The 12932-nt window shown below is 34.9% G+C and overlaps 1 protein-coding gene across 4 annotated transcripts in view; it reads left to right on the top strand.

The window, feature by feature from the left end:
* Positions 1-12932, top strand: part of WDR44 (WD repeat domain 44) — a 128419-nt gene that overhangs the window by 62762 nt on the left and 52725 nt on the right. For 3 of the 4 annotated variants that reach the window (XM_025046161.1, XM_006904710.3, XM_025046157.1), the window contains 7 exons: positions 1375-1488; positions 4852-4974; positions 7682-7873; positions 8081-8182; positions 8391-8506; positions 10722-10849; positions 11962-12084. In XM_025046161.1, coding sequence (XP_024901929.1) covers positions 1375-1488; positions 4852-4974; positions 7682-7873; positions 8081-8182; positions 8391-8506; positions 10722-10849; positions 11962-12084 — 898 coding nt within the window. Of the gene's footprint in view, positions 1-1374; positions 1489-4851; positions 4975-7681; positions 7874-8080; positions 8183-8390; positions 8507-10721; positions 10850-11961; positions 12085-12932 lie in introns of those variants that run through there. The other variant, XM_025046166.1, reaches the window with a different exon arrangement.

Here is a 12932-nt window from a genome sequence, read left to right as displayed (position 1 = left end):
CATGGCCACTGACCTAGTTCAGGCCTTCATTATTCTAACTTAAACTTACCGACTGCTCCTTCTGCCTCCACTTTCTCTCTCCAAATCACCTTCTACACTGTTGCCCAGTGTTCTCTTTGTAAAGCACTGGTCAGATCATGTTAGTTTTCTTTTCAGAAACCCGTGTTGTCTCTCCATTGCATTAGAATGTCTGAACTTTTAAGCCACAAATTCAAGGCTCTTTATGATTTGATCTCAAAGTGCCTTTCCATCTTAATCCCCTACTATATCTCCATATACTTTTTTCTTCATCCTCATCATCCTACCTACCCTTCTCTAAATATGCAAGGCTTAGCTAACACTCCATATTTTTGTTCGTGCTACATCCTCTAAAACATTCAAGAAACAATCTCTGAACTTGAAGTTAGACGACTTGCATTTCTGCCTTGGTTCTACTGTTTACAGGTGGCTGTGTGACCTTTAATATGTTATTTTAACCTCTTTGAGCCTCAGTTTTTTTCTTAATTTCTTTATCTTTGTAATATTAATACCTACGTCACAGAGTTGTTCGGATTCATTCAGATAATGAATACAAAAGCATGTTGTAAACTAAATGCACAGCACACAAGAATGGCATTATTTTCTACCTATCTCTGTCAGGATGCTTTTGACTTCAAATAACAGAAATCTAACCGAAAATGGCTTAAACAATGAGGATACAAGTCTGGAGGTAAGGTGGTTCCAGGGTTAGCTAATTCAGCAGCTCGGTAGCGTCATCACGAACACAGGGTCCTACCATCCTCTTGCTTTGCCATTCTTTATCTGTCGTTCTCTTGAGTTGATTCCCCTCACGGTCCTACAGTGGTTGCTGCACTCTCAGGTGTCACATGCAGATTACAATGTTCAGAGATAGGAAAGAGGAAAATCCCTTTGGATATGACCCTTTTTAAAAATGAGGAAATCTTTCTAGAGCCTTCCCTGTTCCCTCCCACCCCAATAAACTCTCCTTCATGTCTCATTGATAAAAATTGTAGCACATGCACATGCCTAAACTAATCATTGGGAAAGAGAATGGGCTCGTCTTGATCAGCTTATGATCACTCCCTTGTGCTGGCTCCTGCCTCTCCTGAAGGAATGGATGCTCAGAAAAGGACAAAGTGGAGGCTCTGTTAGGAAAGGAAAAGATTGGTGGCACACTGTCTTCAGGGATGACACTAGTTTGTTTTATAGGTCAAGGAAGTGAAGGAGTGATGAGTAGATTAAGCATAAATAGGAGTTTGTTTTTGGTTGGTCAAGATTTCAGTCATCATTACACAATGATGAGAGAGCAGATGGGGTGAAAAGAGTATGAGGCTTTTGTTTTGCTAATTTTAACATTTGTCTTTGTCTAAATAGGTATGCAGTGGAGCTGATGAAGACCCTGATGATAAAAATGCACCTTTTCGACAACGGCCATTTTGCAAATATAAAGGACATACTGCCGATCTCCTTGATCTTTCGTGGTCTAAAGTAAGAAATTCATATTTGAATTGTGTATTAATTCTATGTAACTATGACTTTAGGATAAAAACAAATGTTTTATATGTACGATTGTCACACTGTTGAGTGAACGTTCATAGATACTTTGTGGGAGTTATCTACAACTTAATCAAAGTTAAAAAAGAAATGTCAGGCTAATAAAAATGTTTACTTTATATTACTTAATAGCTTCTATCTGTATCTGTCTGTGTACTCTACCTTTTGCCTCTTTTATAAAGTAATTTTGCAAAGTATCCTCAGCAAAATAGATGTGACTTCAACTACAAAGATGAAGTCCGATCTATCTTACCAAGACTGCTTTGGGGCTAATCTACTACCTTCATGAAATTATCAATTTAAGTTTAACAATTATATTCTACAAATCAATGCTAAGTCTTCATTTTGTGATTGTTTTTTCTCTTAGAGCAAAATTATTTCAGAAGTAGAGGGGCTGTTTTGCCACTGATGAAATATTTCCGCAGTTTTGTGAAACTTAGAGATTTTAAATTTGATTTAAGGTTTTTGAAGTAAGAAACAGTTTTTGGAATTTTTGCATACCTTACACTTTCTTTGTATTAAAATTTGTCAGTAAGCAGAATCTAAAATATGTTAGAATTCGGGGGGAAGGAGTAATATTTAAAAGCCTTAAATTGAAATGTCAACTGAGTTAACAAAATATTATCAGTGATACCGGCGATGCCCATATATTTTAACTATGTTGGGAGAACCTCATGAACCACAAAAATACTGCTAGTCAAGCTTTCTCTGAGCTCCAGCTTTGAATCACTCTACTTATGAATTGCTGCTCCTGTCATACTTATTTACATGTTTTGGATGCTTTTCATAACCCATCTGTCATAATGTCTTTCTCTAAACTTCTGGAACAAGCTCGGGCCTCACCTGGTAATCTGGTTTTCAACAGAGCCCTAATTGTGTCTTTGTATTCCTTCCCCACCCTGTGTGAAATCTCACTGAGTTGTCAGAAGATGGAAATTTAAAGTGTCCTTAATTTGATAATCATATTCATCCGGAACAAGAAGTACAAAACACATAATTAGGTATCTTGCACTTATTTTACTTTCTTAAAGCAAACCAATATTTTTCTGAAATATCACACTAACTGAAAGAAATTAGATCTCCATTGACCACTGTATCAGTCAGGTTCTCCAGAGTAACAGAACCAAGAGGATATACATACATAAGAAAGTTTATTTTAGGGAATTGGCTCACATAATTGGGGGCGGGTGGGCAAATTTGAAATCTGTAGGGCTGGAGTCACACTGGAGTCTTAAGGTGGAATTTCCTCTCCAGGAAACCTGTTTTTGTTCTTAAGGCCCTCATCTATCTGTATACTTTTACTTAAACTCTTTTTTACTTAACTGTTGACCTATGTACATTGCTAGGTCTTGTTTGCAGCAAGATTCTAAGTCCCTTTCTTGAAGTAGGGACCAGATCTTATTTTACTATCGTTTCTCTTCAGTATCTAACACAATGGATGTTCATAGTGGGTTTTCTGTTTGTCAAAGACTTATTTTGTACCAGGTAACAAGAATTGCCTTGTTAATTCTTACAGTAATAACCCTGTGAGATAGATGATCTTTCATTTTGTAGATTAGAAGACTGGGCCTCTGACCCGTCCAAGATCACAAAACTACTTGTTGTTGGAACTTAAATTTGAATATAATTTCTTTGACTCCCAAGATCATGCTTAGTTTAAGAAAACTATTTAATTTCGCGTATTTAATAAGTATTTATTCAACAGAAATCTCTTGGCATGTTAGAACAAATCTTAACATGTCTTCAGCATCTTCACTTTTAGGGATGTCTTTAAATTTCTTTCATATGCTTAAAGCAATGGACTATTGCAAGAATCAAATAAAGTTAGTTTTAATGAACAGCAAACCATAGATTTAGTTTTTAAATAGTTGTGATTAATCAATAGGAAATGTAAAGAAAACTGCACATACTCTTCGAAACTTTTCTGGAACTGAGTAGATCTTGAAAATAAAAATAATTGTTATCAGATATTTCAAAAGTTATTGTAAATCTTTTAAAATTGTGCGTTTTTTTTCTGTTTTTTGCTTTTTAAAATATTTCAATTTTTTTTTTCACTTTTCAAAATTGTTTTTTAATTGTGAGGTACACCATCTATTTAAAATCGGATATACCACATAAAATGTATATTTTCTAAACTAGCCCACATAGCATATATGTATCAGTACAGTTATATTTACAAATCATTATTTATGCTATCTTTTTATATTTAAAAATATAAGATTATTTTATTGCTTTAAGTAAATGACAAAACATCCTGTTGTTTTCCATAACATGTGTTCTACTTAAGCACTCTGCAGAATGTGTAGTGGTTAGAGCCTAACCAAGAATCCAGACTACCCACTCTGCCACTGACAAGCTGTGTAGTCTTAGACAAATTATTTATCTCTCTTCCTTAGTGTTCTCATTTGTAGAATGGCATAATAATATACCTACCTCAGAGGGTTGTTTTTTAGTCCTGAGAACAATGTTTAACACATTGTAAGTACTCGATCAGTGTAATCACTCCTTCAATTTGTTTAGCACGTTTACACATACCAAAGAATATTAGGGTCTCATTTGGGTTTCCTACTTCAGTATATCTCATAGTTCTTCTTTAAAAAGATTCCACTTAGAAATTAAAGAGCTCCTGCCAGCTGGATGCTTTTGGCAGATAGACATTTGGTTCCTGGGTGATGGGCCATCACACAATGCCTAAGTCAGTTATAGTATGTTCTTCCACCTTTGAAAATTCTATGATCTATTCCAAGAGATTTGACAAGTTCTATTCTCTAATTTTCTTGCCTACAGTGTGACAGGTGCACAATAACTTTTCATTTCTATGCTGCATTATAGGGTAATCTTTTTTAAGCTGTTTTAAGTGACAGTTAGGGAATCCATGTGAGTTAAAATTTACCAGTGTTGTCAATATGAAAATATCTGAAGTGACAGTCAAATGAACAGATGGCTTATATTCATATTCATAGCTAAGTTCCAGTATATGCAGGTTATAACCACTACGCACACCTTAGTCTTCTGTTGGTGCCTGGCAGATTTCTGTTGACATAGACTATAAGATTCATTCTAATTCCAAAATAGGTAATGTGAAAAAGTCTTAGAATGAAAGAAATATGCTGTTTAACTGTTTCAGAAAAAAATGAGATCTTCCAAGTGAATTAGATAATCTTTTGCTCTTCCTGATGAGGCATATAACAATACTAGTAACAAAACTATTGAGGTATGTAAAACCAAAAGTTCACTTTTATTGTATAAGTAGTTTTTTATATGGTGATAAAATAATCAATGATAATTTTTCCATAGAACTACTTTCTGCTTTCTTCTTCGATGGATAAAACAGTCAGGTTATGGCATATTTCCAGAAGAGAATGCCTTTGCTGTTTTCAGCATATAGATTTTGTCACTGCCATAGCTTTCCACCCAAGAGTAAGTAATTATTTGTATATTTTTTGTCATACTATAAAGAAGATGAGGGAATCAGATTTCTCTGGAGGGTAATTGGACTACAGAAAAAATTAACAGCCATATAGTTAAAGACAGCTTAATTTAGTCTTTCATTTTGCTTTAAAAATAAGAAAGGAAATAAATATTCTGCTAATCTGCCTTAGAAGAACTAGAAATGTTGTATTCTAAATATAACAGTGAAAAGTCATCCCAAATCTTTAAAAAGATATACAGGGTATAAATAAAGTATCCTATTAAAGATATGAGATATTGGAGATGGTGAAAAAAGAGAAGACAGCAGGTGGATAAATGAGAAAGGTAAGCATATAGACAGGAATTGTTCTGGAAGGGTTGGGAAGGGGAAGAGACAAAGAAGAAACTTTTGAAAGAGGCAAAGACCAAAATGTATTACAAGATAATGCTGAATTCCTATTTAATGTCTGGAAACATTGTTAATCTTGAGATCCCTTCTTATTCATTTTCAATGTAGAAAATCCTTTAATATCTTTTGTCTGGAAAGAAAGTATGTCATATGATTTCTACCAAAGGAGAAAAGTGTACTATCATGGAATTTCAGACCTATCTTATGTCCTTGTAGGATAGAGCCACCAAATGCATAAGGCTAAGTTAGTTTTAGTTGTTTGCAATTATAAGTACAGGGAAGTCACATGTCGGTTCTAGTCCACTGGCTAGGTTGCAATATGTGGAGGACTTAAGCTGACCCTAGTTGATGTATGATTACACTTCCAATCATGTCCTTTTCTCTATGTTTAACATGTCTTTTTAATGAAATGTTTCAATTATATTCACATTTCTTCCTCTTTTTCCTTAGAGTAAGAGAGAACAATCACCTTTTCCCCTCCTCAATGTAATTACTCTCCCTTTTTTTTGCAGCAATCATTCTGAACCCTTAGAAGACTTGGTTAAGAACTTTTGAAAATTAAAAATGTTTAATCTATGTTAATACCTTATCAGTTTTAACCATCAAGCCTTTCAAGGCTTCTTTCTCAGTAACACCCGTACCTGTCACCCCAGATTGCAGTAAAAGGAAGGATTTGCCACTGTTAGTAACTGTGAGCAAAATCCTTACCTCTACCTCTTTTTCTTTTTTAGTTTTAAAAAATTTAATGTCATCACATATTTGACCCCCTTTTACCCCATCTACTTCCCTCCTCCCCCACACCCTCTGGTAACTTCTACCTCTATTTTGACTATAATGTATCAGAGTCAAAAGAGAAAGGTGGTGATAGTTATCTGTGAAGTACATTATTATTAAGAGTTCTGTTTAGTCGGTAATTTTTCTATACTTCTATTTGGTTTTATTTTGGAAACTGAAAAGCCTTATTTCTAAAAATTCTCCAGAGAGTTTTTAAAAGGGTCTAGGGAAGAATGAGGTGATATTGACATTTAGAAAATGTGACTATTAAATGTTATCTGGAAGGAAGATGACAGAGTTGTAAAAGAAATAGCAAAATAGAAATATATACACACTTTATGTATGTATGTATATAAATAAAATTATAAATTCTAAGACCAAGATGAAATATTTTTGCTTGTTTAACTTTTCTGCTGATAAACATTGAGTCAAGCCTACATTACCATAGCCATAAAATACCCATCCTGTGAAGATTTATCCTTGACAGGCTTCAGGGGTGGATAAGAAGAATAATCTTGAGCAAAGAAGAGACTCTTCCTGGTTGTGGCATCCCAATTATTTTATCTTTAATTCTTATGTTACCAAAAATTAGACCAGCTTAGTGGTAGGCCTGATTTAGTTTAGAACAGAGTTTTTCAGCCTTGGCACTATTGACATTTTGGGCTGGATAATTCTGTCACCAAGAAAGAGAAGGCTGTCCTGTGCATTGTAGGATGTTTAACATCCCTGGCCTCTTACCCACTAGATGTCAGTAGCACCCCACCTCCCAGTTGTGACCATCAAAAATGTCTCCAGACATTGCTAGATGTCCCTTATGGGGCCAGATTGCCCCCAATTAAGAACCCCTGGTTTGAGATTGAAAATTTGAGAATTTGATTAGTGAAGCAAGTCTCTGCTGACATGATGTCAGAGTTCCAAAAATTGACTAGTTCTGTAGACTAACTGGCATTACTCTTTTATCCACCTGTTACATGTGTCCCAGAGAAGGCTATGGACAAATGCATCATTATAGGATGGTTTTTCCCAAAGCATGTTCCTCAGAGGTTCTAGCCCTGCTAGATGTAATTCTACATCTGACCCCTTACTAACTCTCCACAAAAAAAATCAAAGTCAGCGGTTAAACGAGCTGGTAAACACTACCTGCTTTATCCCTTTTTTGGAGGTACAGAATGCATGTTAACTGAAAATCTTGTTTAATTTTCTGTAACCCAGAATTTCTCAAACTTATTTGATCACAGAACCCTTCTCCTACACAATATGCAGTCCAACACATTCTCCATTGACATCCATAGTTTGGGAAAAGCAGTTTAAGGATATGATAAACTAATCAGAATGTCATTCCCCCAAAACGAATCCTGAGGTTTCTAATTGCTATTTTTAGTGACTAAAATAATGCTTACTTGAAGAATACTTTAATACTCTTTTAAATGAGGTCTGCATATTTTAAACATTTCTAATAAGCTTAATGTGTTGATTTGTTAATGAGTTTTTCTTGATGTAGTAAGAGAGCTTTCTCTTTTGTCACATTTTTAGGATGACAGGTATTTTCTAAGTGGATCATTGGATGGAAAGCTCCGCCTTTGGAACATACCTGACAAAAAAGTGGCTTTGTGGAATGAAGTAGATGGTCAAACAAAATTGATAACAGCTGCAAATTTCTGTCAGAATGGCAAATATGCAGTGATTGGGACATACGATGGCAGATGTATTTTCTATGATACAGAGGTAAATGACTATCTTGTGTAAATTACATAATTGAATACTTAGTAAAACATTTTTGTGGTTTTAGATAAGTTGATATATCCTTTCTGCACTTTAACTGCCTTATCTAAAATGTGGCAAATAATACCGTGGCTGTCTGTGAGTTGGATTAGATGATCTTTGAGGTTCCTTCTAATTCTGATCTCTTTTAAATTTGTGCTATCTTTTTAGCATTTGAAATACCACACACAAATACACGTTCGATCTACCAGAGGGCGCAACAAGGTTGGAAGAAAAATTACCGGCATTGAGCCTTTACCTGGAGAAAATAAGGTACTAAGTATTCAAAACCATCTCTCTCCACACTATATGTAGACTCCTGAAAATTAATTCTTAATATCTTGGCTAAGAATATATTCTCTTTCCTGTGGGATACTGCTTTTTCTATAGGTATATTCTATACGTGTATACACCCTTTTTAAAATTATAGCTTAGATTATAAAAGATTATATTTTTAACTTTTCCCTTGATTTATTTTTAGATACTGGTAACCTCAAATGACTCCAGAATCAGACTATATGATCTTAGAGATTTGTCACTGTCCATGAAGTATAAGGGTTATGTCAACAGCAGCAGCCAGATCAAAGCAAGTTTCAGGTAAATTGGCAATGAGAAATTCCCAAAAGAGATAGAACATTTCTCCCCTACTCCTGTTGTCCATTGATCTAGGCCTTATGTCTATATGATATTTTTAGTTTCTTTGTACTTTTACATACAACTAGTATCTCATGTTATCATATAATACTTACCTTATCCACCTATATGGTAGATAGAGTTAGAATTGTCCCTATTCTGCAGATGAAAAAACCAAGACTTAGAAAATTAATTTGCCTAAAGTCACACTGGTTGGTGCAGAGCTAGGATTCGAAGACTCCCAGCTCCAGAATTTGTGCTTTTATACTTTCATGTAAGAATTTTAAGAGGGAATTTACCACCCAACCCACTCATGGTCTTGTTCCTTATAGGTACAGAAGCTAATAAAGCATTTTAACACCCTAAAGTACAGTGTTCTGTATTTACTCCTTTATATATCATTATTATTTGAACTCTTAGGGGTCTGGAGCCTCTCTTGAATTACCTGCCTCTTCTTTATAGCTCTCTTTCTTTCAACCCTTTTCTTATCAGTTCTCCTTTCTTTAATTACTCAGTACAGGAGTCCTTCCTCCCCCTTAATCTGTGGTTCTGCTTTTTCCAAGGTTTCAGTTATCCATGGTCAACCACAGTTTAAAAATAGTAAATGAAAAATTTTAGAAATAATTAATTTATAAGTTACAAAGTGCATGCCGTTCAGGGTAGCATGATGAAATCCGAGAGTAGCGATGCTGGCAATTCGGATGTGCCAAAGAGAAGCCCCAAACTGCTCCCTTTTAGAGAAAAGCTTAGTGCAATGAGATATTTTAAGTGACGGAGACCACATTCACATAACTTTTATTACAATATGTTGTTATAATTATTCCATTTTACTGTTGTTAATCTCTTGCTATGCCTAATTTATGAATTAAACTTTATCATGGTTATGTATAGTCATGCATCTCTTAACGTTAGGGATACATTCTGAGAAATGCATTGTTAGGTGATTTCCTCGTTGTGGGAACATCATGGAGTGCACTTATACAATCCTAGATGGTACAGCCCACTACACACCTAGGCCGGATGGTATGACCTCTTGCTCCTAGGCTACAAACCTGCGCAGCATGTTACTGTACTGAATATTGTAGGCAGTTGTAACACCATGGTAAGTATATGTGTATCTAAACATAAAAAAGGTACAGCAAAAATACACTATAAAGGATAAAAAATGGTAACCCGTATGGGGCACTTCCATCAGTGGAGCTTGCAGGACTGAAAGCTGCTCTGTGTGAGTCAGTGAGTGTGAAGGCCTAGGTCATTACTGTACACTACTGTAGACTTTATACACACTGTACACTTAGGTTACATTAAATTTATAAACATGAAATTAATTAAACACAAGATAAAATAATGCAGTCAAGAGACTCGGTAAACTTATAAGAGGCTGCTGCTAGTATAACACAGCATACTGTTTTATAGCAAACTTTTTTTATAAATGGAAAGAGTACACTCTAAAATTACGATAAAATGTGTGGTATAGTAAATATATAAACCAGTAACATGGTTAGTTATTATCACTTTTAAGTATTAGGTATTATACATAATCGTGTGTGCTATATTTTTATATGACTGACAGCACAGTAGGTTTGTTTATACCAGCATCACCACACACGTGAGTAATGCATTGCACTAACACATTACAACAGCTACAACATTACTAGACAAAAGGAAATTTTCAGCTCCATTATAATCTTATGGGACCACTGTTGTATATGCAGTACATTGCTGACCAAACATCGTTATGTGGCTCATGACTGTATGTATAGGAAAAAACAATATATGTAGTGTTTAGTACTGTCCGTGGTTTCACACATCCACTGGGGATCTTGGAATGTATCCCCCATGGATAATGGGGAACTACTGTAATTGATAATTTAATTGGTAAAATACTCTGCTTCTTTCTTTCATCTCTTATGGAGGAGTTCTCCCAGTGTGGGTTAACCAACGGCACAGTAACCTAGAGCTTCGATGAAAATACCAATGCTTCTGGCCCCCACATCAAACCTACATGGTCAGAACCTTTGGAGTGAGACTAAGAGTCTGTATTTCAACAAGCTCTCCTGGGTGTTTTCTTAGGTATTTTAAAGTAGCCCTGATAGAGGGAAATCTTAAAAAACAAAAAAAAAAACTTTGAGTTTTAGGTGTTTTTGTTTTTGTTTTTTCCTTTCTTCCCCAAATTCAGCCATGATTTCAGTTACCTCGTTAGTGGCTCAGAAGATAAGTATGTTTATATCTGGAGTACTTACCATGACCTAAGCAAATTTACTTCAGTCAGGAGAGATCGTAATGACTTTTGGGAAGGTATTAAAGGTAAGTAAATGCCTACTTTCGTGTGTCTTTTATTAGTGAATAAAGTTAAAGTGGAGATGTACCAGAAGGGAATTTGTAGAGACATTATTTCAGAGAGTCTTTGGCAGTTTGAATTGCTTTTGCTTTGTATTTGGCTTTGCTGGAATTTTTTTTTTTTTTTTTTACTTTTTAAAAAATTTATTTCATTATTACTTTCAAGTATATAGTACCTTGATTAGACATTTATATAGTTGATAAAATGATCCCCCTAATTGTTCTTTCTCTCCTCTGGCTCTCCACCTAGCCATTACATTAATGCTAACTGCATTCCCTTATGCCGTGCTCCCCATCGCTGTGACCGTCTATCAACTACTACTTTGTTCTTCTTTAACCTTTCACCCTTTTCTCCCAGACCCCCAAGCCCCCTCCCCTCTGACTGTCACCAGATTGTCCTCTATATTTGTGAGTCTGTTTTCAATTTGGTAATTCTTTTTGTCCTTTAGATTCTGCATATAAGTGAAATCATATGGTATTTATCTTTCTCTGTCCTATTTCACTCAGCATAATAACATCTAAGTCCATCTATGTCATTGCAAATGGTAGGATTTCATTTTTTTAATGGCTAAGTAATATTCCATTGTATATATGAACCATAACTTCTTTATCCATTCATCTGTTGATGAGCATTCAGGTTGCTTCCATATCTTACTTATTGTAAATTGCGCTACCATGAGCATAGGGGTGCATAGATCTTTACGAATTATTATTTTGGTTTTCTTTGGATAAATACCCAGAAATGCAATTGCTAGGTCAGTAGGTATATCCATTTTTAATTTTTTTGAGAAACCGCCAGACTTTTCTCCATAGTGGCTGTACCAATTTACAATCTTACTTGTTGGAATTTTTTATACCAAGGAAGAACTTGTCTAAAATTTGAGAACTCATGAAATCTCTCAACTTGTATGTGGCATTTAAAAAATATATTTTGGAGTTTTAAATAGTTCTTAGTTACTTGTTAGTTTTAAAATATATTTGCATGTAACATACACTATTGTATTTTTTGTATATTAAACTCTTGTCTTGATGTTGAGAATCAAAGTTATTAGTTATCTTGAAGTAATTTTTTTCTCTAGCACATAATGCAGTTGTTACATCAGCCATCTTTGCTCCAAACCCAAGTTTGATGTTGTCTTTGGATGTGCACTCTGAAAAATCAGAAGGCGAAGATGCTGAAGTTTTGGATACCATGTCTTCTGGTAGGTACTCATATTTTATTTGTACTACATTTTTTCTAGTCACCTTTTAGTAGCCTTATTGACTTAGTAATGGGCAATATGAGGTTTTCATGAGTATGAAGAGTATTTTTTGTTTACAGCATAATGATTGTCAGGTATCTATTTCTGAACATTTCAGTAACATAATTCTTGCAAGTTTTACTTCTTTTAAATTCACCTGGAAATTAAACACGAAAAATTTGGAAGTTCATAAATTTTTTTATGGTCAGTCATTCTCCTTGGAGAAATGCAAACAAGGCATACAAATACGAAATTTATTATGTGTCTCTTCTACTAGACTGTAATTTCTGTGAGGACAGAGACTTTATATGTCTTGTTGTGGTGCCAGTACCTAGCATGGTGCTTGACTACATGTAGTAGTTTCTTTTTTTATTATTAAGTTTATTGGGGTAACATTGGTTAATACAAATATATAAATTTCAGGTGTACATTATAATTTGACATCTGTATAATCCATTCTCTGTTTACCACCCAAAGTCCAGTTTCCTTCAGCTACCATATATTTGATCCCCTATACACACTTCACCCTCTCCCTAACCCCTTTATTTGACCCCCTTTAACCCTTTACTTCCTCCCTGCTCCCCAACCCCCTACCCTCTGGTAACCACTAGTCTATAGTCCATGTCCATGAATCTCTGTTTGTTTGTGCTGTTCGTTTTTTGCTTTTAGGTTTATATCTCACATATAAGTGATATCATGTGATTTTCAAATTTTTCAGTCTGGCTTATTTCGCTTAGCATGATTATCTCGAGGTCCATCCATGTTGTCGCAAATGGCAGTATTTCATCTCTTGTTATGGCTAGATAATA

Source organism: Pteropus alecto, unplaced genomic scaffold (assembly GCF_000325575.1).
Source record: "Pteropus alecto unplaced genomic scaffold, ASM32557v1 scaffold280, whole genome shotgun sequence".
NCBI classification, from domain to species: domain Eukaryota; kingdom Metazoa; phylum Chordata; class Mammalia; order Chiroptera; family Pteropodidae; genus Pteropus; species Pteropus alecto.
This window is presented reverse-complemented; position numbering and strand designations above follow the sequence as displayed.